At 47.8% G+C, this 23,088-nt stretch overlaps 2 protein-coding genes across 3 annotated transcripts in view; one reads left to right on the top strand and one right to left on the bottom strand.

Annotated features, from left to right (window-relative positions):
- EFL1 (elongation factor like GTPase 1) overlaps positions 1–21,683 on the bottom strand; it is a 904,242-nt gene extending 882,559 nt beyond the window's left edge. Inside the window, exon 1 of one of the 2 annotated variants that reach the window (XM_069625004.1) lies at positions 21,593–21,683. The gene's annotated coding sequence lies outside the window, so the exon portion shown is untranslated. Of the gene's footprint in view, positions 1–3,227; positions 3,262–21,592 lie in introns of those variants that run through there. The other variant, XM_069625006.1, reaches the window with a different exon arrangement.
- Positions 21,684–22,087: 404 nt separating this feature from the next.
- SAXO2 (stabilizer of axonemal microtubules 2) overlaps positions 22,088–23,088 on the top strand; it is a 113,984-nt gene continuing 112,983 nt past the window's right edge. Inside the window, exon 1 of the mRNA XM_069625003.1 lies at positions 22,088–22,217. Coding sequence (XP_069481104.1) covers positions 22,180–22,217 — 38 coding nt within the window. The 5' untranslated portion in view covers positions 22,088–22,179. The remainder of the gene's footprint in view (positions 22,218–23,088) is intronic.

The raw sequence follows: 23,088 nt of genomic DNA, 5'->3' as shown, positions 1-23,088 counted from the left end.
GCAAAGGACAAGTCTTGCAGACCTGTTCTGGATTAGTTACAGAGGGCAGAGAGTAGAGGCAGGTAGATTTAGAAAGAGGCTGTTACAATAGTCCAACCTAGAGAGAACCAGGGCTTGGGAGACAGTGAGCTTCTGGGGGAAGGAGAGGAAAGGCAGAGTACCTTGGAGGAGGTGCAGTAGGAAGTTTGACTTTTTAGAGACATCAGAGATGTGGGCGGAGAAGGAAAGAGTGGAGTCAAAGATGACCCTGAGGTTCTTAGCCTTGCAGGTGGAGGTAGGAGGGTCAAGGGAGGCCGGCCAGAGAGTGAGGGGAAAGGATGGTGAAGGTGTGTGCAGATGAGGAAGATCTCCGTTTTGCTGGCATTCAGACAAAGATTGTCAGCGGCACACTAATCTTGAATGGCAGGCAGGCAATAAGAGATGAGTGAGGGAGAGGAGGTGGCCGAGGGCAGCCTGAAAATGAGTTGAGTGTCATCAGCGTAGCACTGGAAATGTGAGCAGAAAATGACAATGCAGTGGGCGAGAGTTGACAGGTATTGGTTGAAAAGCCAGGGCAAGAGGTTAGACCCCTGGGGAACACCAGAGGTAGAGAGGGAGCTAGATGATAGGAAGGACCCCAGTAGGACCTGGGAGGGTCGATCAGAGAGGAAAGATGTCAGGCAGGCCAGAGCCTTATCTGCGATACCCAGGTTATCACGGAGATGGTTGAGCAGGATGGTATGGTTGACCGTGTCGAAGGCAGAGGAGTGATTGAGTAGGATGAGGACACAGGGAATGTTAGAGTGAAGGTTGGAGAGCAGATCTTCACAGATTTTCAGGAGAGCAGTTTCTGTGCTTCTGGCAGCTCTGAAGCCAGACTGGTGGTCATGGAGACAGCCAACAGAATTGGAATGAAGTTTAAGCTGAGAGATGGCCAGCTTTTCCAACGAGGTACTTGTGGGGGATTTGTAGTCCTTTGATTATGTAACCATTTAGTTTAAAAAAAGAAAAATGTTAAAAATGCATAAAGTTGAAGTTTTGAAGTGCTGTGAGTTGCAGGATTAAAAGGAAGTTAAGAATAATGCTCACCTCTGTGTCTTTAACAGAATCAAGACTACCCTGTGCTGTAAGCCTGGGCAATCTTCATTACACTTGGTCCATCTAATCCTATGAAATGTCCCCCTTTTCAGTGGAAAAAGCCCTGTGTGAGCTCTCCAAAGCGTGCATATCTAGTTTGTGCCTACAATACACTCTCCTCCCCTGTTGTAGCTCCTTACTGCCTTGTTTCTCGGCTTCCCTAAACATGTTCTTCCCCCTACGATTGCAAAGCACTCTGTTGCTTTCTGAAGCTGGGTCTGCGCTAAAAAAATACCTGAATAATAATAATAAATTAAGCATAGGAACATAGTCAGCAAGCAGTTCAACTAGTCTGGTAGATTTCCTCTATCCTCTCAAGATTGATAAAAGATTAATCACTACATGCCTTTCAGCTAGCACAACAAGAAAGGGCGGTCTTCTACTGGACCCTCCCACTAATGGGGTCATGACCCATGGAAATGACATGTAAGAATTAACCTGCCGAATGCCATGCCTTCACTTGCCAGAAATTCAGAGATGTTAAAACATTTGCTACCTTCTTCAAACACCAGCCGCTCCACACTGCCCATGCTACCCGATAGCACTTGTTTGTACCTGGGGCACACCAGTGTCCAATGAGTTCCCAAGGTTCGCTGAAAAACCCAGAACAATCCCCCATGACCTGAGATCCTCCCAAACAACAAACATATCCCTTGTGATCACTTGGGGATGAGGCGCATCCTAATGATTATTCACGCGAAGATGGCTCTGAGTATTTGGATTGGAAAATCTGAAGTACGGGAAATGAAATTTGGTGCAATTATGAAAGTTTCTGCACACTCCCAACACACCTTCACCAGGGCCACAGCTAATGAGGGTCGCGGCTATGGCATACACAGAATCCGTGGCTGTAAAAATGCTTTTTATGCGCATTCCAGGTGTCCTAGGATAATGCTGAAAAACCTCAGAAGCTGCGCATTAAGATGTGAGGCAAACAGATCTGCCAGGAAGGGCTCCCAGATAGTTAAAATGTCTATACCCATAAATCTAACATCCAGTTCCTGAAGACTACCAGATATCTTGAATTCCAGTCTGCCACAACGTTTGATAAGCCTGGAATGTAACAATTATCTCTGGGTGTAAGCACTTCTCCAAAAATAACAATACTTCAAAGTAAACATTTTCAGACTTGTATTAGAAACCATAAATGACAACATACATATTCGTCAGTGGGTTAATAGCAGTGAAGACAAAAAGCCTGTATATCCATTTTGAAAACAAGAAAACTATACTAAAAAGAAAACAAAATACGGCAAAGAACTGTGCCATCTGCATGGCCATCACGTTCGCCCTTTGGGCTTTGTAAAAGCAATTACAAAATCAACATGATCATTTTTGGGTGCTGCCTCTTCCGTTAATGAGTAACCAGACTATGAGGAGTTGAGAGAAGTAAGAAAATAGATCAAATAGTGTCCCATCTGTTCACATTGCACCATTAGCAAAGGTAGTACAATTAAATAATTATTCATTGTGTTTGAGATCAAAATTTAAGGAAGACAAAATGTAGTTGTAAAGAAAAGAGAAATATAAAATCAAAAGTTAGTGAGCCATGCTATGCTTGTGGAGGAAGTCAACAGATGTTACAAGATTAACCATAATATATAAAGACCTTGTTTGAGTCAGTATTGCAGATAACCTGTTATTCTTCTGCCTTAATCAATCAATGACATTCTGTAGAAGAATGAATGAATAAGTTACATTACGTTTTAGCTATATCAACAGTATTACAATTACAATTATATTGTATGAGTTGCACCTGGAGTAAAATCTGTACCTTTAGTTAGGATGCCCAAATCAAAAGTGTTTTAATGTGATCCCGTGGATTCTCAAATTTTCACTACTTATGAGATCTTGTCGCCTTCCTGTTTATAAGCATGTAACCAGACCTAAAGCGAACCATAGATTGGTCACTATATAGAAAGTAAGCTAAATGGTGGTAAATAAAACTCCACAGTCCAGCTATACCGCAATCTGTACCACCGAGTTTGCTGCCCAAAATTAACAGTTGAGAAGCATTCTTGAATGTTCACTGTAACTGTTCCAAATACTTAGGAAACAAAATCCCCTTTGCATATATACCGGCAATTGCCAAACCTAGAAAAGAAACATACCTTAATTACTATATATGTGGTTATTGGTGTCCCATCCATTGTGGAAGGCTTGCTTTCCCTAAGGAAAAGAAATGTTAAAACTGGTTTACCTCCGTTCCTGTGTCTTCAAGAGTTCAGTTCTTCATTCAAAACCCAGCAGTAAGCGTCTGGAGGCCATGTTGGCTTTGTTTTTAAATGTGTGGTTGAGATCACGCACTGCTGAATTCAGAAGGTTATAAATCATTTGCTATTTGTACTCACTTTGATTGGTGTAAATACTTATATGAATTTGGTCCACAGGCGTATTTATGAAGACTCCACATTAACAAATTGCCGTCGCATTACAGCTCTTGGAGTTTATGGAGAATCACGTTATTGCGCATAAGCGTTGATTTGTCTTTGATTCACTAGACCATTAGATTGAAGTGCGGCCCATACTAGAATCCGTAACTAAATTGTATACAATTACATGATCGCACAAACAGGTATTCTTGAAGTACCTAATTACTTGCTGAAAACTAAAGGACATTATGTCATCCCACGGCAAATACAATGTCAATTACCATACGTTATCATGCGACAACTACAGAGGATATGATTCGCTGAATTTGACACAACTAGGTATCTAAAACAAAATTGATTACATGGCATGAGGGGACTCATCAAGGTTAAAATAAAAGATGAGAATGTACTCTCAATATTAAACGCAAAGAGTTATTTTGTAGCTGAATATGTCAAACTACTAAACAAAATACGAGGGGTTCGTAACATTGGAAGACTAGTGTACGCTAACATATTAGAAGGTTTGCCCAAATCTCGGTCCTGATATTTATAATGGGATCATATAAACACTACACAATTAGTAAGAATAGACTGCAGTATAAGCAAAAGGTTTGCTAGACAGATTTTGGAACAGTTCCTCCCTATCTCTAATGTAAGAGCAATAGTCACCTTGATGACAATCCTCTCATGGTATTAAGTCAAAAGATCTTTTTATAGAAAGACCTCTCTGTGACTACGCAGAGCGGTCTTTCTAAATCGAACTGTCAGCCCCTGCGATGCACACGAGTGCGCACAGAGGCGGACAGACACAGCGAGACAGAGAGGACAAGCCTCTGGAGTGTCAGGTTGAGTATGTGTGCATGTAGTGCGTTTGTAGTTTGTGTTATAGTGTATGTGTTGTGTGTGCGAGTGTGTGTGTGCGTGTGCGCGCGTGTGCGAGTGCGCGTGTAGGAAAACAGGAAATGAACATGTGTGTTTGTGTGTGTATGCGATGGGGGGTGGAGGAGCGGGGGTGGCGAGGTGCAAATGGGAACTCGGAGTGTGAAACCACCCAAATTATTTTGTAAACATTTTTTTAAACACTCAGTCATGTCCTTTTTCTGCTTTCTGAGGGCAACACAAAATAGACCAAAATCAATCAGTCTTTTTATGTGCGACCTTCAGAAAGTGGAAAAATGACATAGAACCGTTCTCGTATCAGAATTCTTGTGTTCACAGGTTTCAAATATTGTTGATAATCAATTTGTATGAATGTTAAAGTATGTCCCCAAGACATGTTGCTGAAACGCCCTCACACAAAAATTATAATTTGCCATTTAGCATAGTTCCTGCTAAACTAAAATGGGTCATTCAGCTAACTGTGTTGACATTGTATAGATCGCATAAAGTGGTTTGGCCTTCAATGTTTCACAGAAAATATTGCATTTCTGTATCAGAATTGAGACCATGCACAGTAGACCCAAGTTTGCAAATGTATTTAGCTTCCATCTTTCCGAGTTTGTGTTCTCTGTCTCCCTGTCAAACTTGAGGCTTGATATTGTCAATCGCTTTGTATCTCAGTATTTTCTTATCTTCCAGTGAGTCCAATGCTGCTTTAGCGTAAATCTTAGATCTTGGTTGTTAATCGAATTCAAATGTTCCCTTATTCAAAAGCGTACCTCCCAAATGTTGCTGCCCAATATGAGTGGTCAGAACTGTGAGACAGACAAGTAGGTAGAGTTTGCTCACAAGTGGCCATTTTATTAAATACAGGTGAGACAAACGCCTACCTTTCCCTGACCCAACAAGGATTTCCCTACCTATCAAACTAAGGCAAAGGAAAATGACCCAACGTCCATAAATATCTATCCCTCACACATACAACAAAATCATACAGCAATTATTTGGCTGTGTAAAACAAATAAAATAAAATATACATTCAAGCATACAAATTATAAACAGTAATCCGTGTACCCAGGGCTGAATCCCCTTCCCCTGGATCAATTCAGGATATTTCAAACCAGTTCAATGTCAGGAAAGTTCTTTTCAATAGCCGCGTTCCACTCCAGTTATAACACAAAGTTATTTTCATTCCAAATATCCTTCACTTGGCAAAATAACTGTCTTAATTCCAAAAGGATTTCTAACTCTTCAAGACAATTGTTAAAGTGTCCACAACCGTCTGCTTGTCAAAACAAAAAGAATTGTTCTTCACAAACTCAGTAGTCAATATCATTATTCTTTTCACTGAAGACCAATCACTTTTCATCACATCGTATTTCTCTATCATAAGCAACACATTGGTCAGGATGATTCATTCATTTAGTCAGGATGGTTATACAACAGTTCATCAATGCATATTAGTGGAATTGTCACTTCTTTTCCACCACAAACTTCTACCACATTCACAGTACTTCGCATCATCTTCTTCCTGGTCCACTCCCCTGCCAGGACTAACCACTATTTGTCCCTTTCGTGGTTTACTCACCTGCCAGGATAGGAACTCTTACTACAACAACGTGTAATTTGTGCAGAGGTTTGTTCCAAACTTTCCACACTTAAATCCTCAATTAGGAAAATTGAACCAACAACTGCTTCTTGAACGAGGGGGCGTGGCTAAAGAGCCATGTAGGACGTGCTTTCCTTGGAGCTCCTGCGATCCGCACATCATCCTGCAAGAAATTGCGCAAATACTTATGAAAATGTCCTATAACTGAAGGATTGAGTGTATGAAGCTCTGAGGCACGTGAGGATATAGTGTCGAGCGGATCTGTGTTGTGCCTACGGAGCTAGATGCTGACAAAGAGCCCGAGGATTGGCCGAGGCGGCGGGGAAGATGGCCGCCGCTAGATAAACAAAGGATACAACGAGAAGAGATGGATTGAAGGATACCCCATGAAACTATTAGCAAGCGAATGGCAGGAGTGCCTGGAACGGAGGACAGTGTCGGCCGTGTGCACTGAGGGCACAGATCACATTGTACGCCCTGACCGGAGGCCAAGGAACGCATAGCCCATACGAGAGGCTGATTTCGGGGGCTGCAGATCGATCACCCGCACTGACTCGGAGCAGACTGCGCTGGGAGAGCGAGGCGTGCCAGGGAGTGACTGGGTCTGAACTAGATATAGTGTGGCCAGGTCCTGAGGTTAACGCAGGCGAGCTTCCACATTGTACATCGGGCCTGGAACGGAGACGAAGCCTGGACCTGTATAGACATTAAAGTATCAAGCGCGATTCACTCCGCGCTCGCAGCTGTAATGGATTAGTCTGGGAGCTCAATGCAGGGCTTCGTTTCAGGAACTTCTAATAACATACAAGTGTTGAACATTGTTGGGGAACGGCTGGCTGCGCATTTAGCAGGAAGCTTGCAGCATCTGTCGGCATACCCAACAAGTGACGTGGGTAGGGGTACGGCCATATATCAACAGAACATTTGAGTGGAAAGCAGCCGTACATAGCATGCAGGCACTCTGCATGGTGCCTGGAACACGAAGCTATTGCACACGAGAAGCACGTGAAAGCACACTAAATGGCAGCCCATATTAAAATGCCTACAACCGAGAACAGTGTTGCTAATTGCCCCCGGCCCAGCAGTTGAGAACCCCCAGTGATCAGAGGTAACCCACAAGGGGGGGTGAAGCCAGGAACCCCTGGAAACACGCGAAGTCCCTTGTCTCTGGGGCCAAACCACACTATAACGTTCCGGGACTCACTTTAGCCCCCTGGGAAAGGTATGGATTATTGAGGGCTGCTAAGAGACCAGGAGGAGCCAAATCCCATTGACTGAGCAACTTGCATTGTGAAAGCGGGCCGCGAAAGGGGCGATCACAGAACAGAACCTGCGACTGGCCCACAGGTGCACGGTGAACAAGCCAGCTAGAATTGGTATTGGCAGCTCAGCCATGGAACAATTTACCGGATCCATTTGAGAATGGAAAGCAGACAAGTGTGGGGACCGTGCACTGAGCGCGAATACTGGAGAGTACGAGGCACAGGGACGAGCTGGATGGCGGATGGTGCGGGAGCGGCTTCAGCAAACAGACAGTGGTGTGCAGAGTATAAGGAGTCCAAGAGACAGGTGGTCCGCCGACCGGGACCAATAGCAATCTACAACAAGCAGTAAGGACAAACGGAAACGTGGGAGGACACAACCCACCCAAAGATATAGCGCAGCGCATGTGAATCCATATGGGGTACTTCAAGGATAACAGCCCAGAGCTGGAGTACCTCACAAGCGGCATGGCGGGACAGCGAAACAGAATTGCCACACCAAGAACAATGCAACCTCGGATACTTGAACAAGATTGCAAGATGGCAGGGAAAGTAATCCAGGGCAAAAGCAAACAACCCACGATGGAAGCGTTTGCCAAGACACAGCAATCCCTAGCGACCTCGGCGCACAGTGGTGCAAATGCACCCACGGAAAGCTCCCCAGGGACCGAAAACCAACAGATACTAATGGCTATAACGGAGCCAAGAGACTCATGGGGGATAGCAATGGCGGACCTGCGGACCTCCTTGGAGGCTAAAATAGACGCAGTGGGGATAGAAGTCAATCTGTTGAGACAAGATGTCAGGGCGCTGGTGGACAGGACAAGCAGTCTGGAGAGTGCGGTCAAAACTAACACGGACACCAGCACTGGTAATGCAAAGGAGGTCCATATACTAAAGCAGCAAGTGGCTAACCTGGAGAATCATCCAGAGGAAGCTGAAGGAAGGGCGAGATAGAATATCATCCGTGTGGTTGGCCTGCTGGAGGGAGAAGAAGGCCAGGACCCTACGGATTATGTTGAGAACATGATCCTGCAGGAAATAGGGGTCGACAAACTCTCGCAGAGCTTCACAGTGGAGCGTTCGCATAGAGCCCCCATGAGAAAACCGAAGCCTGGTGCCCCCCCCCGCGCAATAATAGCCAAGATATTGAACTATAAAGACTGCAAGAGGATTTTGGAGTACTTTCGAAAAGGAGGAACGATCGAAAGGGCCTCGGCTACTATAACAGCGTATCCTGATTATACTATGCTGGTCCAGAGGCAGCGGTATAGCTACGTGGCAGTAAAGAGGAGGCTGCGCACAGCCGGCATCAAATATATGCTGCTGTACCCTGCAAGATTGAAAGTACTGCATAAAAGCATAACGTTCTTTTTTGACACCCCAGAGGAAGCTGCAACATGGCTGGACCTACAGGGCTATCCGGAACGAGATGCGGAACGGATCCAAGAAGAGCACGATAAGTGATTAGGATGTTACATGTATATTGGGGTAACACATAGCAGGGTATCCCAGTAGAGACTTGGTAAAGACACTGTTAGACAGGAACGGATGGGTAGTGTTGAAGCTAGGATATGGTATCCTAAAGTTTGTTGAAACTTGACGGACTGGAATAACACATGAGTAAACTGTATAGCGATGTGTGATTGAATTGAAGCAAATAGGAGCGGCAGGAAACGGGCACCTTACCCCCCGTGCAGTAGTAGAAGTAGCAGGATAGCCATTAGGGTGACCTCACCCTGCTGAGCTTCGAGTACAGGCTATTGCCAGAAAGTGCTAGATGCGGGTGTGGCTGAGATCCAGGGATGGAGCTGGGCAACAGTTGTGGGGGGGGGGGTATAGTTGGGGAGGGGAAGAGAGGCGGGAGGGAGAGGGGAAGGGGTATTTGTAGTTAAGGGAAGTTTGAATTGGGGAACGAGCCTGTATAGACTGAGATGGGAGTGGGATCTGGACTGCACTGATGGGAAGGGAAGGGGAACTCTAATGGGCCGTGGGGGGACCTTAACATAATTATGTGGAATGTCAGGGGACTTAGTTATCTAAAGAGGAACAAGGTCATATTGTACCTGCGCAGACAAAAGATAGACATTGCACTGTTGCAGGAGACTCACCTGACACGGGAAAAGATGGAGATGGTTGTGAAGAAATGGAAAGGGGTTGTGGTGGGCTCGACATATTCTGCCTATGCTAGAGGAGTGCTCATCTGAGTGGCACCGCATGTCCCGTTCCAATTGTTGCGAGAAATGGCGGAAACGGATGGAAGGATGGTCATACTGAGGGGATCGGTGGAGAATAGGGAGATGAGCATTGTAAATACATACGCCCCCAATCAGAATACGGCAGCATATTTTAGAACTCTGTGCACTAACCTTAGCATGTGTATGGGGAGCGCAGTGATCTGGGGTGGGGATTTTAACAGTGTATTAAACCCCAGGGTGGATAGATCAGACGGAAAGATTGATAGACCCGCCCCTGCGGCTAAAGCGTTGCAGACACTACTAGACGACTTTGGTCTGGCAGATGCGTGGAGAATGAGACACCCCCAAGAAATGCAGTACTCGCACTATTCCGCCCCGCAGCAGTTGCATCCGAGGTTGGACTATGTCTTTGCTACAGAGGTAACAACAGAGATTACTCAGGCAGAATATAAAGCTAGGGTCCTCTCGGACCACTCACCCCTGGTTCTCGGATAGCAATATTGCCCCCAGAGAGCAAGGATTCCGACATGGCACCTCCGGACAGAGGCACTTAGGGATCCCTTTTTCAGGGAAGATATAAGGGAGGAGATTATAAACTACTTTGAGATGAATACGGGTAGCGTGGACTCGGCGAGCACATTATGGGAAGCCTTCAAGGTGGTGATGCGAGGTGTAGCCATAGCAAAATCAAAAGACCTGCAAGGTGGGATCTTGGCTGACCTACAAGAAACAGAAAGGGAACTGGAAAAGGCATTGAGGGGAGGAGGTGACACGGAGAGAGACATGGAGCCGATACTTAAACTCCAGCAGAAATGTGCGGAGCAATGGGAAAGACTGTGCAACCTCAATTATAAAAAATGTATAGAGAGACAGCATGCGGGAGGGGATAAAACAGGAAGGCTTTTGGCATGGTTATACAAGAGCGAAACCCCCAGACCCACGATTAGAACGATAACGAGAGAAGATGGTAGTGTGACGGACACCCAAGAGGGAGTTAATCAGGAGTTTGTAGATTATAGGTTACTATATGGGGATGAGGAGGGAAGTAGCTATGGGGAGATAACAGAAACACTGGAGGACATAGGGTTACCTACAGTAAGTGCTGAGGAAAGAGAGGAGCTGGATGCACCAATTACTTTGGAGGAGTTAGAAGAAGTAGTGAGGCAGCTGCCTACTAGTAAGACTCTGGGGGGAGACGGGTTCACAAGTGAATTTTATAAAGTATATAGGGTGGAAGTGCTCCCCCTAATGTTAGAAATGTTAAATGAAGCGTTTGAGGTGGGACGGCTGCCAGTCACTTAGAGAAGCGATCATAATACCGCTACCCAAACCCAACAAGCCTGGGCATAGCTGTGGCTCCTACAGACCTTTGTCGATGTTGAACCAAGACAGCAAGATATTGACGGCTGTCTTGGCAAACAGACTGCGGAGAGTTAATGGCCAACTAATACACCTCGACCAGACGGGCTATGTCCCGAATAGAAATATAACTCATAATCATAGACGACTTCAACGGGTTGTTGAATGGGGGGGCGAGAACGAGGGCGAAATGGCAATTGTGTCCTTGGACGCGGTAAAAACTTTCCATTCGGTCAAGAGGCCATGGCTGCTGGCGGGCTATAGAATGGGGCCTGGATACATAAGGTGGGCGAAGATGCTATATAGTGAACCGCTGGCCAGCGTCAGAACAGGATCAGTGCTATCTGAAAGATGGCAACTTAGTAGAGGCACCAGACAGGGGTGACCATGGTCCCCAATGCTCTATATACTAGCCCTGGAGCCCCTAGCAATATACCTTAGACAACAATACGATACTATAGGTATTGAGGTGGGACGGGAACGACACTTGATCTCCTTATATGCAGACGACTTGCTGCTGTACTTGAGGTACCCGGAGGAAAATCTCCAGTAGATGCTGGAGGTGATGGAGAGATATGCGGGGCTGTCTGGTATAGCGGTGAATCCCCAAAAATCTAGTATTTTCCCGCTAGGCAGTTATAAGGGAATCCCTGTGGGACGGTTACCGGTGTTACAAATACCATGGTCGGTTAGTACTTTCCGGTATCTTGGGATAGACGTGTACCATACAGTGGAAGAGGAGCAGCACAATACCGAGGCAGCCATTGAGAAAATCGAGAAGTGTATGAAATTCTGGGTGAAGTTGCCCCTAGCAATGATGGGACGAGGGGCAATGCTTAAGATGGTGGTCCTACCTAGGCTCCTGCATTATTTTGGGAATATTCCATACCTGATACCCAAGAAGTTTTTCATTAAATTGAACAGCATGTGGAGGAATTTTCTGTGGCATGGTACCCGGAATAGGGTGGCACTATGGAAGCTGCAGAACTTTTATGAAAAAGGGGGGATAAAACTGCCTAATTATGAGATTTACTATGTAGCGAGCCAACTGCAATATATCGCTAAATGGCTCTCAGATGAAGTGACCCCCGAATCCAGGTTGTTTGGACATGATTGTGCCCCATTTTATTTAAGAGAAATGATCTGGCTGCCCAAGACAGAAATGGAAGAGCGCCCTAAAATGACGATACTTGGGTGGAAGATGTGGTGCCGGGCATGCCAGATGATGGAGAACCCATTCCCATGCTCCCCGCAGAAACCACTAGTCGCACTGGCAGGGGGAGATAAGCAGCTGAGGATGATATTCAGGAACTATTGGGAATCGGTGGGGTTAGTAACAATGAGAGATATCTGGCGAGAGGGGACTATCATAAATTTTGAGGTGCTGGAGGAGTAAATGGGGTTCCACATGGGCCAGTATATCACATCACAGAATGGTGCAGAGAAATAGAAAAACATGGCCCGAAAAGGTACTGGAAGAAGAACCAGATGCTATAATAGATACAATATATGATATAACAGAGGGGGGGCATGAGATCTCTAGACTGTACGAAACGATGATGTCTAAGGTCGGGAAGGGATTAACACAATTAAGACTAGACTGGGAAACGGAAGTAGGAGCCCCGATAGAGGACGGGATGTGGGAACGTGCCCTGGGGTACCACAAGAAGGTGGCAAGGAATGCGAGACTAAAACAGATAGCACTATATATTATGCACATGGCATATATGACGCTCCAGAGGATATCTAGGTTTGAAAAGTCTGGACGACAAGCATGTCCCATAAGCGACGAAGAAAAGGCTGGCATGGTACACAGGTTTTGGTCATGCCCAGTAATTGAGCGTTTCTGGAGTGAAGTAGCACAGAAACTAGCACAAAAGGGGGTCACGATTATTATAGATACAGCTTGGGCCTGCTTGCTGGGGGGGGGGTTCCCCAGAGCACAGAAACTTAAGCATGCTAGTAAACTGAAAGATCTAGCATATGTGCTCGCAAAAAAAGGATTGCCATGGGATGGAAGACATGTCACAGGCCACGGGGGGAGGTGTGGTAGAAAGATTTGCAGAAATGGGCGGAGGCAGAAACCATGGTATGGCAAGAGGCGAGCAATGTAGGGGGAGAGGAGGAGGCGGGAACCATGATGGCATGGAAATCATTAATAGCGGAATTGTTTGGAACGATACAAGATCTGACAGAATCCACGGAAAGTGAGACCCCACCACGCGAGGCAGATACAGAGTGTGTGGAATAAATAGGCTTGTAAAGGGGGGTGGGATAAGGGGAGCAGTGACCGAAATTGAGCAATGAACAATTGAGCTGTTGCAATATGCACTGCGTGTTTGGTTTGTATTGTTTTTTGTTTGAATAAATCAATAAAATAGTTTTTTTTTAAACAACTGCTTCTTGAACAAGTCTTTTGACTTTCAACACAATAGGTTTACAACTTCTTCCATAAATATAATGTACACATTGATCTGTTTGCCACAGGCAATGCAGGTTACAGTTCTCTCCTTCTTGATCCTTAATTTTTCAACATAACCGGCACCCATGTGCCAACATTAACCATGTCCTACAACACCCCACAGTTGGTACAGTAGATCAGAGCATCAGATTCTTGATCACATCTCCACAGGTATCAGATGTAAACTTGTACAGCAAGGTGTTCTAGGGTCTCTTAACATGTCTCGCCTTCGGTGCCTGGTCCCCGTTGGGTTTATTCACCACTTTGTGGTTGGCAACACTGCACAGTATTGCTCTTAATTTCCTAGTCTCTTGGGTGCTGTGAAAAGACAGTCTGTCTCTGGAGTTTGCGTTATCAGGTAGTACATAGGGGCCCTACATGATTTTAGTACCAGGTTGAGTGTGTGTTAGATAACTATATCCCATTTCCATGTCATTGCAGTACAAGATATCAGCCCGTCAGTGCTCCACCTTTGGGCACTGCGCCACATCATCACTACTCGCCTCTCGGCCAAGAGCAGAAGCAGCCCTATTAGTTTCCCCACACCTCTGGGGATCGGTCTGGTATACCCAAACAACGCAATCAGTGGGCTTGGTTGTATTCTCTCACCCATTAGCCCACTGAGTGTTTCAAATACTTGTCCCCAGAAGGTCAGGAAAGGAGGGCACCCCCACGCCACATGTAGAAAGTCAGCCGAATCATTCTGACATTTTGCGCAGCTGCTTGGGACATCTCAGAAGAAGCTGTTAAGTTGGTGTATAGTAAAATTGATGCAAGTATTTGAAATGGATTAGCTTGAATCTATCATTGATAGCCACTTTCCTCGTACCCTCACAACAATACCTCTATGTCGCCTCTGAGAACTCCTGTCCCAAAGACATATCCCATTTTTTCCAGGAGGTTTAACTGTTACTGCATTCTCTTCTCCCGTGAGAGGGCACAGTTAGATAAGAATCGGAACATACATTACCTCCACGTCCACTCTTCCTCGTCCCAGTACTTACTTCATGAGGCACCCACCTCCGACACAGGACCTTCTTCTATTTCTTTAAATCCCTATAACTCCTCCCCCACATCCATGTCACTCAGTTTAAATTTTTCCTGCCTCCGGCAGGTTGGACTTTTTCTTCCCGGTGCGGGGCACTGGGGAGCACCGATTGCTGGCCCCCTGGGGGGGGCTGTGTGGCGGGGCCCTCGGCTCCCTCAGGTGCGGCACTGCTCCTGGGCCCCCTGCGGGGCTTGGGGTCACAGTTGAGCTGGATTGCCTCGCTCGGTTCTTTGCTGGGCTCCGGACCGCAGCGTGAGCATTGTGTCCCGGGTCCTGCACAGCCCGGGGGAAGGTAAGGAGAGGGGAGGACTGGGCTTGATGTTTTTCCCCTCTCCTCCTGTTTTGGCCATCTTGATTCGACTTGGCAGTATGGGCTAGCCTTCCCTTTTGTTGTGAGGCCTCTCTGCTTCTTGTCGTGGGGTGACAGTGGCAGAGAGTCTTTGGGAGTGCTGGGGCTCTGTTCTGTCGCAGGCATGTCACATACCACCCGCTCCTCAGACACACACAGCACAGGATGCACCGGATGTTAGCTGCATTACCTGGGGGAAGGTAAGGAGAGGGGAGGACTGTGCTTGATATTTTTCCCCTCTCCTGCTGGTGTGGCCATCTTGACTCCTTCAACATGCCGTTTTCCTCGTGCTTTGTGTGCACATTTTATTGGAAATGATGGCAAGCACTTGGCAGTATAGGCTAAGCCTTCCCTTTTGTTGTGAGGCCTCTCTGCTTCTTGTCGTGGGGTGACTGTGACAGAGTATTTGAAAGTGCGGGGGCTCTGTTCTGTCGCAGGCATGCCACATACCACCCGCTCCTCAGAGACACGGCCCAGGATGCACCGGATGTCAGCTGCATTCTCTGGGGGAAGGTAAGGAGAGGGGAGGACTGTGCTTGATGTTTTCCCCTCTCTTGCTGGTATGGCCATCTTGACTCCTTTGAAAGGCCGTTACCTCGTGCTCTGTGTACACATCTTTATTGGAAATGATGGCAAGCACTTGGCAGTATGGGCTAGCCTCCCTTTTTTGCTGTGAGGACTCTCTGCTTCTTGTCGTGGGGTGACTGTGACAGAGTATTTGAAAGTGCGGGGCTCTGTTCTGTCACAGACATGTCACATACCACCAGCTCCTCAGACACACACAGCCCAGTATGCACCGGATGTTGGCTGCATTCCTTGCGTGCTGCCTGTGAATACGGCGCAGATTTTGGAACCATCTGCAAGCGGCCGGAAGGGTACCGGCCTGGCATAGTCTACACTTCGGGTTCGAGTCTCAGTGGTGCTGACTCAGTCCTTCATCCTTCCTAGACCGATGCATTGGAACGATTTAGAGCATGGGGCTACCAGCTACTGGATACAGGGCTCAAGCCACCTCTCAGTCATGTGGTGTGTTTGGGTCTGTGCTAGCTATGGACGCAGACTCCTTGTCCTGTCCTCTTCCTCTAAACTGCGCAAGGGAAAGTCAAAGGAGTTGATTTGCTTTTCCCTTGTCCGGCATGGGATTATGGAAAATGATCATGGAAGTAACGGCCATGCAGGGGGTTCCCAGTGTCTCTTCTTTTAGGCCCTAGGTCCTCCGGTGCTGACGTGTTGCTTTCACGCCTCCTCTCAGAGTTGTGGGAAGTGATAGGGCACATGGTGGCACATGTCTGTGCTTAGAGGGGTTCTCAGAGCCCCTGGTGCCGGTGGAGGGGATGTCACTTCAGCGGGTTTTCCAGTATAGGCATACCTCAGGTAGGGGGTTGCCTTTGATGTCGGCTATCCGGGATGGATTGCTTTGCCCCGCTTTGTGACAGTACTCTGCCCTTTTGACGCCAGCCTGGTGGCTCCTCTGTCGGCTGAGGGGGCCATAGTCTGCTGGACTTCTGGGCTGTCCAGTATCTTCCTTTTGATAGGTCAAATCTTTTTGTGGGATGACAAGCATGCTGTTATATTGTGGCGCAGGCCTGTTTCAACGTCCTGTGATTTCCCTCTGGTGCAAGTGCAGTGACTGGCGGTTTTCCCTGGCTCCTCGTCTCTATCTTCTCGGAGGTGTATGGGACCGGTGGGGTTCGGCTTCCTGGGTAATGGGATCCGTCTGGAGGGGGTATCAGTTGCCGTTCCTGTCTCCTCCTGTCCAGGTTTGCATGGTTAGGACTTTGGTACCCAGCTCACGGCCCAAGTAGTTGGCCATGGGATCCGTTCTCTCCGAACGGTTGTTGTGGGTTACCGTCTTGCCCGTTCCTCTCCCTGTTCAGGGTCAAGTTTTCTACTTGCGGGTGTTCCTGGTCCCAATGCCTTCTAGGATGTGTCACCTGCTTATGGGTCTCAAGACCCTGCACTGCTTGTCCGGACGTCTGGGGAGAGCGTACTCTGGATGTTGTGCAGGGGGGGCGCTTGCTGGCTGTTCTGGGCTGGGTTCTCAGAAGGCAGTATGTCTCGACTCACCTGTTGCTGAAGTTACGGGGCACGTGGCGTCTTGCATGTTTTCCAGTTCCTTGAGCCTGTCTTCGGTTACGTCTCCTGGTGTCTTATACTCTCTCCCACTGGCTCCCGACATCTCGGCTTTCGTAGTTTTGTTTTCAGTGTCCCCAGCGCTGCGAGTGTCCCTGCTATGGTGGCGGGGGGTTTCAGGTCTACAGGCTGAGGTGTGCATGGTCCTTCCTCCTGTGACCTCTCCTACTACCAACACCAGCAGAAAGGGTATACATTGGGGGTCCTCTCAGCTCATGGGTTGTGAGATCTGGGGAGAGCCAGTGATCATCCAATTGGCAAGAGTTGTGCCATTGTGCAAGCTCTGGTGTACTTCGAGGAGTTGCTGGACGGTCGGCGGTTTTTGGTCCGATCAGGACAATACGACGGCCTTGGCATATGTGAACTGCAAAAGGGGTTCCGGCTGTTCCTTGAATGCTCTGGCAGCGCTGATAGGCACCTGGGAGGAATCTCATCTGGTGTATCTGCTGGCCTCACGGATCAGAAGGGTGGACAATGTTCAAGCGGATCTTCTCAGACGCCGGTTTTCACTCCTCTGCAGAAGTGGTCCTGTTGGCCCAGGTCTTTGCGGTGACCTGTGTCAGATTAGGGTCCTTGGTTCTAGACCTGTTTGCATCCCCGGCCTCAGCAGAAGTTCCCCTCTTCTGCTCTCGGTTTCAGGTTGAGGGGATTGGGGGATGGACGCCCTCTCTGTACAGTGGCCTTGGGGTTTTCCTTTATGCCTTTCCGCCTATTCCCCTTCTGCCCCGGGTGGTTTGGCGCATCTGAGTGTCCAGGGTGACTGTGTTGTTGTTAGCTCTGTTCTGGTGCCGCCGGAGTTGGCTCCCCTCTCTGTTGGAGCTTCGTTCCTAGGAACCTTGGCTGGTTCCGAGGTGGCCGTGTCCCCTTCAAGGGGATCTGCGGTTAGAATTCCACCGGAAGCAATGGGCGGTGTGGCTATTGCTCAGTCTAGGTTGATATCTCAGGGGTTCTCAGATCCTGTAGTTGAGTCCAAATGGATGCTCTTAGACCCTCCACTCTGAAGGTGTTAGGCAGACATTGGGGCCATTTCCGAGACTGGTATGGGCAGTCTGGGATCCCTCCCCTGCGTTCTGGCCTCTGCTATCCTTCGGTTCCTCCAGGAGGGGTTTTGACAGGGGCCTGGCAGTTTTTCCAGGCTTTGCTCTCAGCGGGCCTCCATGAAATTCCTTTTGGGGGACTCTGACGGTCACTTGGATGGGGAGGTGTTGGTGGGGAAGTTGATCCAGGGTTTTTCTTCTTCCCTTCCTTGTGCTGATAAAGGGCTTTCCTTTTGGGATCTCCCTCTTGTATTACGGTTCCTTCATGGGCCTCCTTTTGAGCCCAGTTCCGAGATTGATATCAAACATCTTACACTGAAATCTGCTTTTCTTATTGCCCTCACTTCTGCCCGTAGGCTTGGGGAGATTGGGGCTCTCTTATGTCACGCTCCTTTCCTGAGGGTGCTGCCAGACTCGGTGGTGCCGGGGTGTGGTCCGAAGTTTCTCCCTTCAGTTGTCTCTCGGGTTTCACACCTCTCAGGGTCTGGTTCTCCCTGACTTCTTTCATGATCCAAGAACGCCTGAGGAGGTGGCTCGGCTTAACATCGATGTCCGGCGGGACGCGTTGGAGTATTTGGCTTGGTTTGCCTTTTCCACCAATCTGATAGTCTTCTGATTGCTTGTGGTCTGGCTGGGGCTGGGCATAACGCATCTGTGGTTTCCATTTTCCGGTGGTTCCGGGTTGTGATCTCTAGGGCCTGTGTGGCTTCTGGCCTGCCTGTGCCTGCGCACAATCAGGGGCGGTCTACCAGGGGTTTCGCGGCTTCCTGGCCCGATGTAAGGAGGGTTTTTCTCTGCAAGAGATTTGTATGGCTGCTGCCTTGGCTGGTCTAGGCATTTTCATCAACCGCTATGGGTTGAGTTTCTCCCACTCGGGGGTTGGTTCCTTCGTGGTTGGAGTTTTTGTCTGTGGGGATGTGATTTAAGAGTTATTGTGGGTGTGTTTTGCTGCACTGTTTTTGGCTCTGTCTCATTGGGACCTTTTCCCCGTTGATGCTTTGGTATTCCTCATGAAGTAAGTACTGGGACGAGGAAGAGTGGACGTGGAGGTAATGCTCTGATTACTTACCGGTAATCTTCATTACTCCTAGTCCTACTCTTCCTCGTCACAGTACTGACGACCCTCCTCACCCTCCCTGCGGGGAAGGTCCCATGCTCCGGCTTGGTAATATGAAACTGAGTGACATGGATGTGGGGGAGGAGTTATAGGGATTTAAAGAAATAGAAGAAGGTCCTGTGTCGGAGGCGGGTGCCTCATGAAGTAAGTACTGTGACGAGGAAGAGTAGGACTAGGAGTAATGAAGATTACCGGTAAGTAATCAGAGCATTTTCAGCCTTTCTCCATATTCTAAGACAATTCATTGGGTTCCATGGAGTCAGCGTTAAAAGCCCACAGGCTCCCACTTTTTCTGAAAATACTTTCCTTTTTGGAACGGGATACCATCTGGGTAAAGAATATTATCCTATTTAATGGTGCTCACTTTGTCAAGTGCATAAGGAAAAAAAGCTGAGAGGAGCCCTCAAGATTCAACCATGTGTGACCTTACAGGTTACAAATCATCACCAAACTGATGCCTTAACCCAGCGAGACATTTTAAGTCCTTTATTTCTCGGAGAAGAGAATGGATTCACATCCTAAGAGCTGAATGCCTTTTGGCAATGTTTCTTCTTTACCGTATTGCAGTGCCTTTAATCAGCAATGGAACTTTTAGTGTCACTTAGCGACACTGGCATTTGTCAATCTGCTCAAGCATACACTCTGTGTCGGGTACAGGGAGAGATACACTAATCCAAAACCAATATACCTGTCCATTTGTCCTAACTGAAATTCTGCAAGCCACTCCGAGGAGCCCCAGCCGCTCGAAGGAGGCTATCTGACCAGAGAGGGCCCAAGATAACTCTTTATATTGCGAAATCCGCTCTCATGCTACAGATCTATTGAGCAACATTAGTTGTCCAAACCATGACACTACGCAGGGAAACCAGACAGATACTATGTTTACCCTATGCATGTGTACAAACTGTGCGTTTACCCTTCTCATGTTCTTACACACAAGAGCCTCCTTCCCTGGGTAGGCCCACCACTAAGGAAACCAATGCTTGAATGCATGTTTCCAGAGTGTCAGCCGACCGTTAATTCACCAAACATGCAGTGACTAGGATATAATTTTATGTTACACGTCAAACCTCCTGCAGACCTCCTGGGGAGATTGTTCTTCCCGTCTCGCAGCCTGGAAGCAAATGGATTCTCCATTTCTGGCTGCTGAGGTCTGAGCCACAAAAGAGATCAACAATAGTTCCTCGACTACTGTGCTCCCTTGTTGTGGATCCCTTAAATCAGTGGTGCTCAACGTGTTGCCCTTTGAGATATTATTCATGGCTTTCCAAGTCATCCGAGTTTGATAATTAAGTGTTGCCTGGCCTATAGTCACTTTGTCTTTGCACCCTGATACCTGCAGTTGTACTGTGATAATGTTATTACAAGGCAATGTATCACACAATGTACAGTTAAAAAATAGAGCAGTACATAAACCTCAAAATCCATGTTTTAGAGCTCGTTTTACTCAAATATGCACGCTGACGCCCCTACCACCCGCTCATCCCCATAAACAGTCCAGCCCGCTGTATGAGATTTATGTGAGGCATTCAGGTCACCAGATAAATCAACTGTGCATCCCTACCTTAAGTTATCCCCCGGCCCTCGGCAGATATGCCCTGCAGGCAGTCAAAGGAGATGTTACCACATTACAGCATGATGTTAGTCCCACAGGGATACACCGATTAATGGAATCGTGGCCACGTTCCTCATGAAGTCCTGCAGCCCTCAAGACACTGTTTCTGCTGGACACAATATGATTCTCAGATTCAAGCTCAAGGTAGTTTGTCCATAAAACATTCACCTCTCTGGAATATTGTTGGGTCTGTATCCCCTCCAGCCCTGTCATTCATGTACCGCGTCAGGGCCTTTCAACTTTTTCGGACGAAACGGCCCCCGAGCAGCCGCCCCTGGTTGGCACTCTTACTCAGGAAAACATGTTACTTGTTTAAACTCGTGACATTTAAAGTGTGCTTTGTGCGCACAGGGTAGCAGCTGCCTTTGATGAGAGCTGTCGCCTTAACTCAAGACTTTAAATGTGCGCTTTGACAAGCACACGTTACAGGCTGCCTTTGCTGGCACCAAGCATCCATCAGCATTTGGATCGCCTTGCTGTCTACTGCGTTTCATCCACATTAGCATCGTCCTGACAAAGACAAATGACTTGCTCTTCACTTGCCTTTAAACTTTTCAGCTCCCTGCTGGCTGGCTGTCCCGCCCTGAACATGCCTGCTGCATTTCTTTGTATCCATTATTGTTTAAGCACCCCACTGGTGACTCTGAGCGTTTTGAAAGGGTGGTGGAGAGGCCCCCAAACATCACACTGAAATGGCCCCCACAAATCTTTAGCCTACCCTGCTGTCATCCTCACCTGGAGGCTACCAGGGGGGGATGTTCCAAGACCCTATCCCCAAAGGGTTTTGCCACATAAGGAAACCTTTTACAAGTTTCTCCTGGAAGACAGGAAATATTTTAAGAAAGGGATTGTGGGATGATGATAGAGGAGGTACGCAGAGACAGACAGGTATTGTGTCATGGGCTCAATCCGTTTCCTGTGACCGGGTAGAAAGGTGGTATTGGTATGTCCCCCCAGGCATTGGTATGTCTCACACCACACCCTCCCCGGCGCCTAACCATGCAATTTGCCTGTACAGGACACAGGGTACCACTCACCTGCACTGGGGATCCCCTTCTAGCCAGAAACTTCCGCTTAAAGAACTTCATAGAAACAGAAGGCAGACTAGAATAGGCCGGCACGGCAAAGCACGTGTTTGAAGCCAGTCAGTCATCAGGGTGGCCATGTTGAACGTAGCTAAATATCACACAAACGTTGAAACTAGGCTGAATATCAGAGAAGAAAAATCAAGATGCTATTTGAAAATGCGACTTTAATATTGGAAAACTGTGGAAGAATATTGTTGACTCTGTATAAAGGTTTATAAAATTAACTAAAGAGGTTGACAATATATGTACGAAATTACCGTAAACATATTCGTACGAAAATATATCTCTTTTAATTTACGTGCCAATGAACCACTCTGGCCCGTACAAATACTGCACCGCAAGCATTCCTCTGTCGTTTACCGGCGTCAGTACACGTACACGTGACACGCTCGTACCGTTGCCAGGCAACAGTCCGCGTCCCTGGTAACCACCGGGACACTGCACTGTGGCGATTGCGAAGCCACAGAAGCAGCAAGTGTCCTCCTACTCCCGCGAGAAACAACTGACGATCCGGCGGAGCGGACCCCGGGAGAGCCATGAAACGCAAGTGCATCTGCGAGATCTGCACGTGCGGGTAAGGACGATCCCCTGCACGTCCTCTCAGGGCATTAAGTGGGTTTGTTGGCTTGCCCTGCATAGACTTCTGGAGGCGAGAGGGTCACGCATCGTGAGTGTTTCAGTCATCGTTAGCAAGTCACGCAGTTAGTATGGACAGAAGAAATGATGCAGTGTATTATGGGCAATGCAGTCCAATGAATAAATAGGGCGCGAAAACATAGAGACGTAGAGTGCAGTTTCAATTTAGCAACGTTTAGGCTGGCATGAATTCTCGTTGAGTTTTGGGCTGGTAGCTGGCGCAGCATTTGGGAAGTCCGTGCGCAACTGATAGCGGTGCAGGGCCTCAGAATAAAAGAGTTCCAGCACAGGGGGGCTGATATTGCATGCATATTAGTTCTAGTGTATGCATATTCGTTCTATTGTATGCATATTCGTTCTATTTAAAGGGCTTAAGCATAAATTCCATAAAATACTCAGCGCAAGAAGGAAGCCATGCTGAGGTTTCTCACGCATTACAAAGGCAGTTTAGCCTCATTGTTTATCCACACGCCTTTATGGGGGCACCCAGCAGACCATGGGCTGCGGTCACGCAGCAGGACTACAGGCAGGGATCACCCTGCATATGTAGGGAGCACCCGACACGACATCAAGGCTGGGGGCACCCAGCAGACAGCTCCGGACTGGGGGCACCCAGTCAGCCCGTGAGCACACAGGAATTCTCCTTGGCCTGGGGGCACCCAGGCCTGCTACAGCAAATAACGCTGGTGTTGCCCAGCAGGGGCACTGGCCTCTACATGGTAGAGTTGCCCAGCAGGGGCTCTAATGGCATGGCAGACAGCCATGAAAGACAGCGTTGCCCAGTAGGGGCACTGCCATGGTGGAGGGCC

This window comes from Ambystoma mexicanum, chromosome 11, assembly GCF_040938575.1.
Source record: "Ambystoma mexicanum isolate Mex_15411 chromosome 11, UKY_AmexF1_1, whole genome shotgun sequence".
NCBI lineage: Eukaryota > Metazoa > Chordata > Amphibia > Caudata > Ambystomatidae > Ambystoma > Ambystoma mexicanum.
This window is presented reverse-complemented; position numbering and strand designations above follow the sequence as displayed.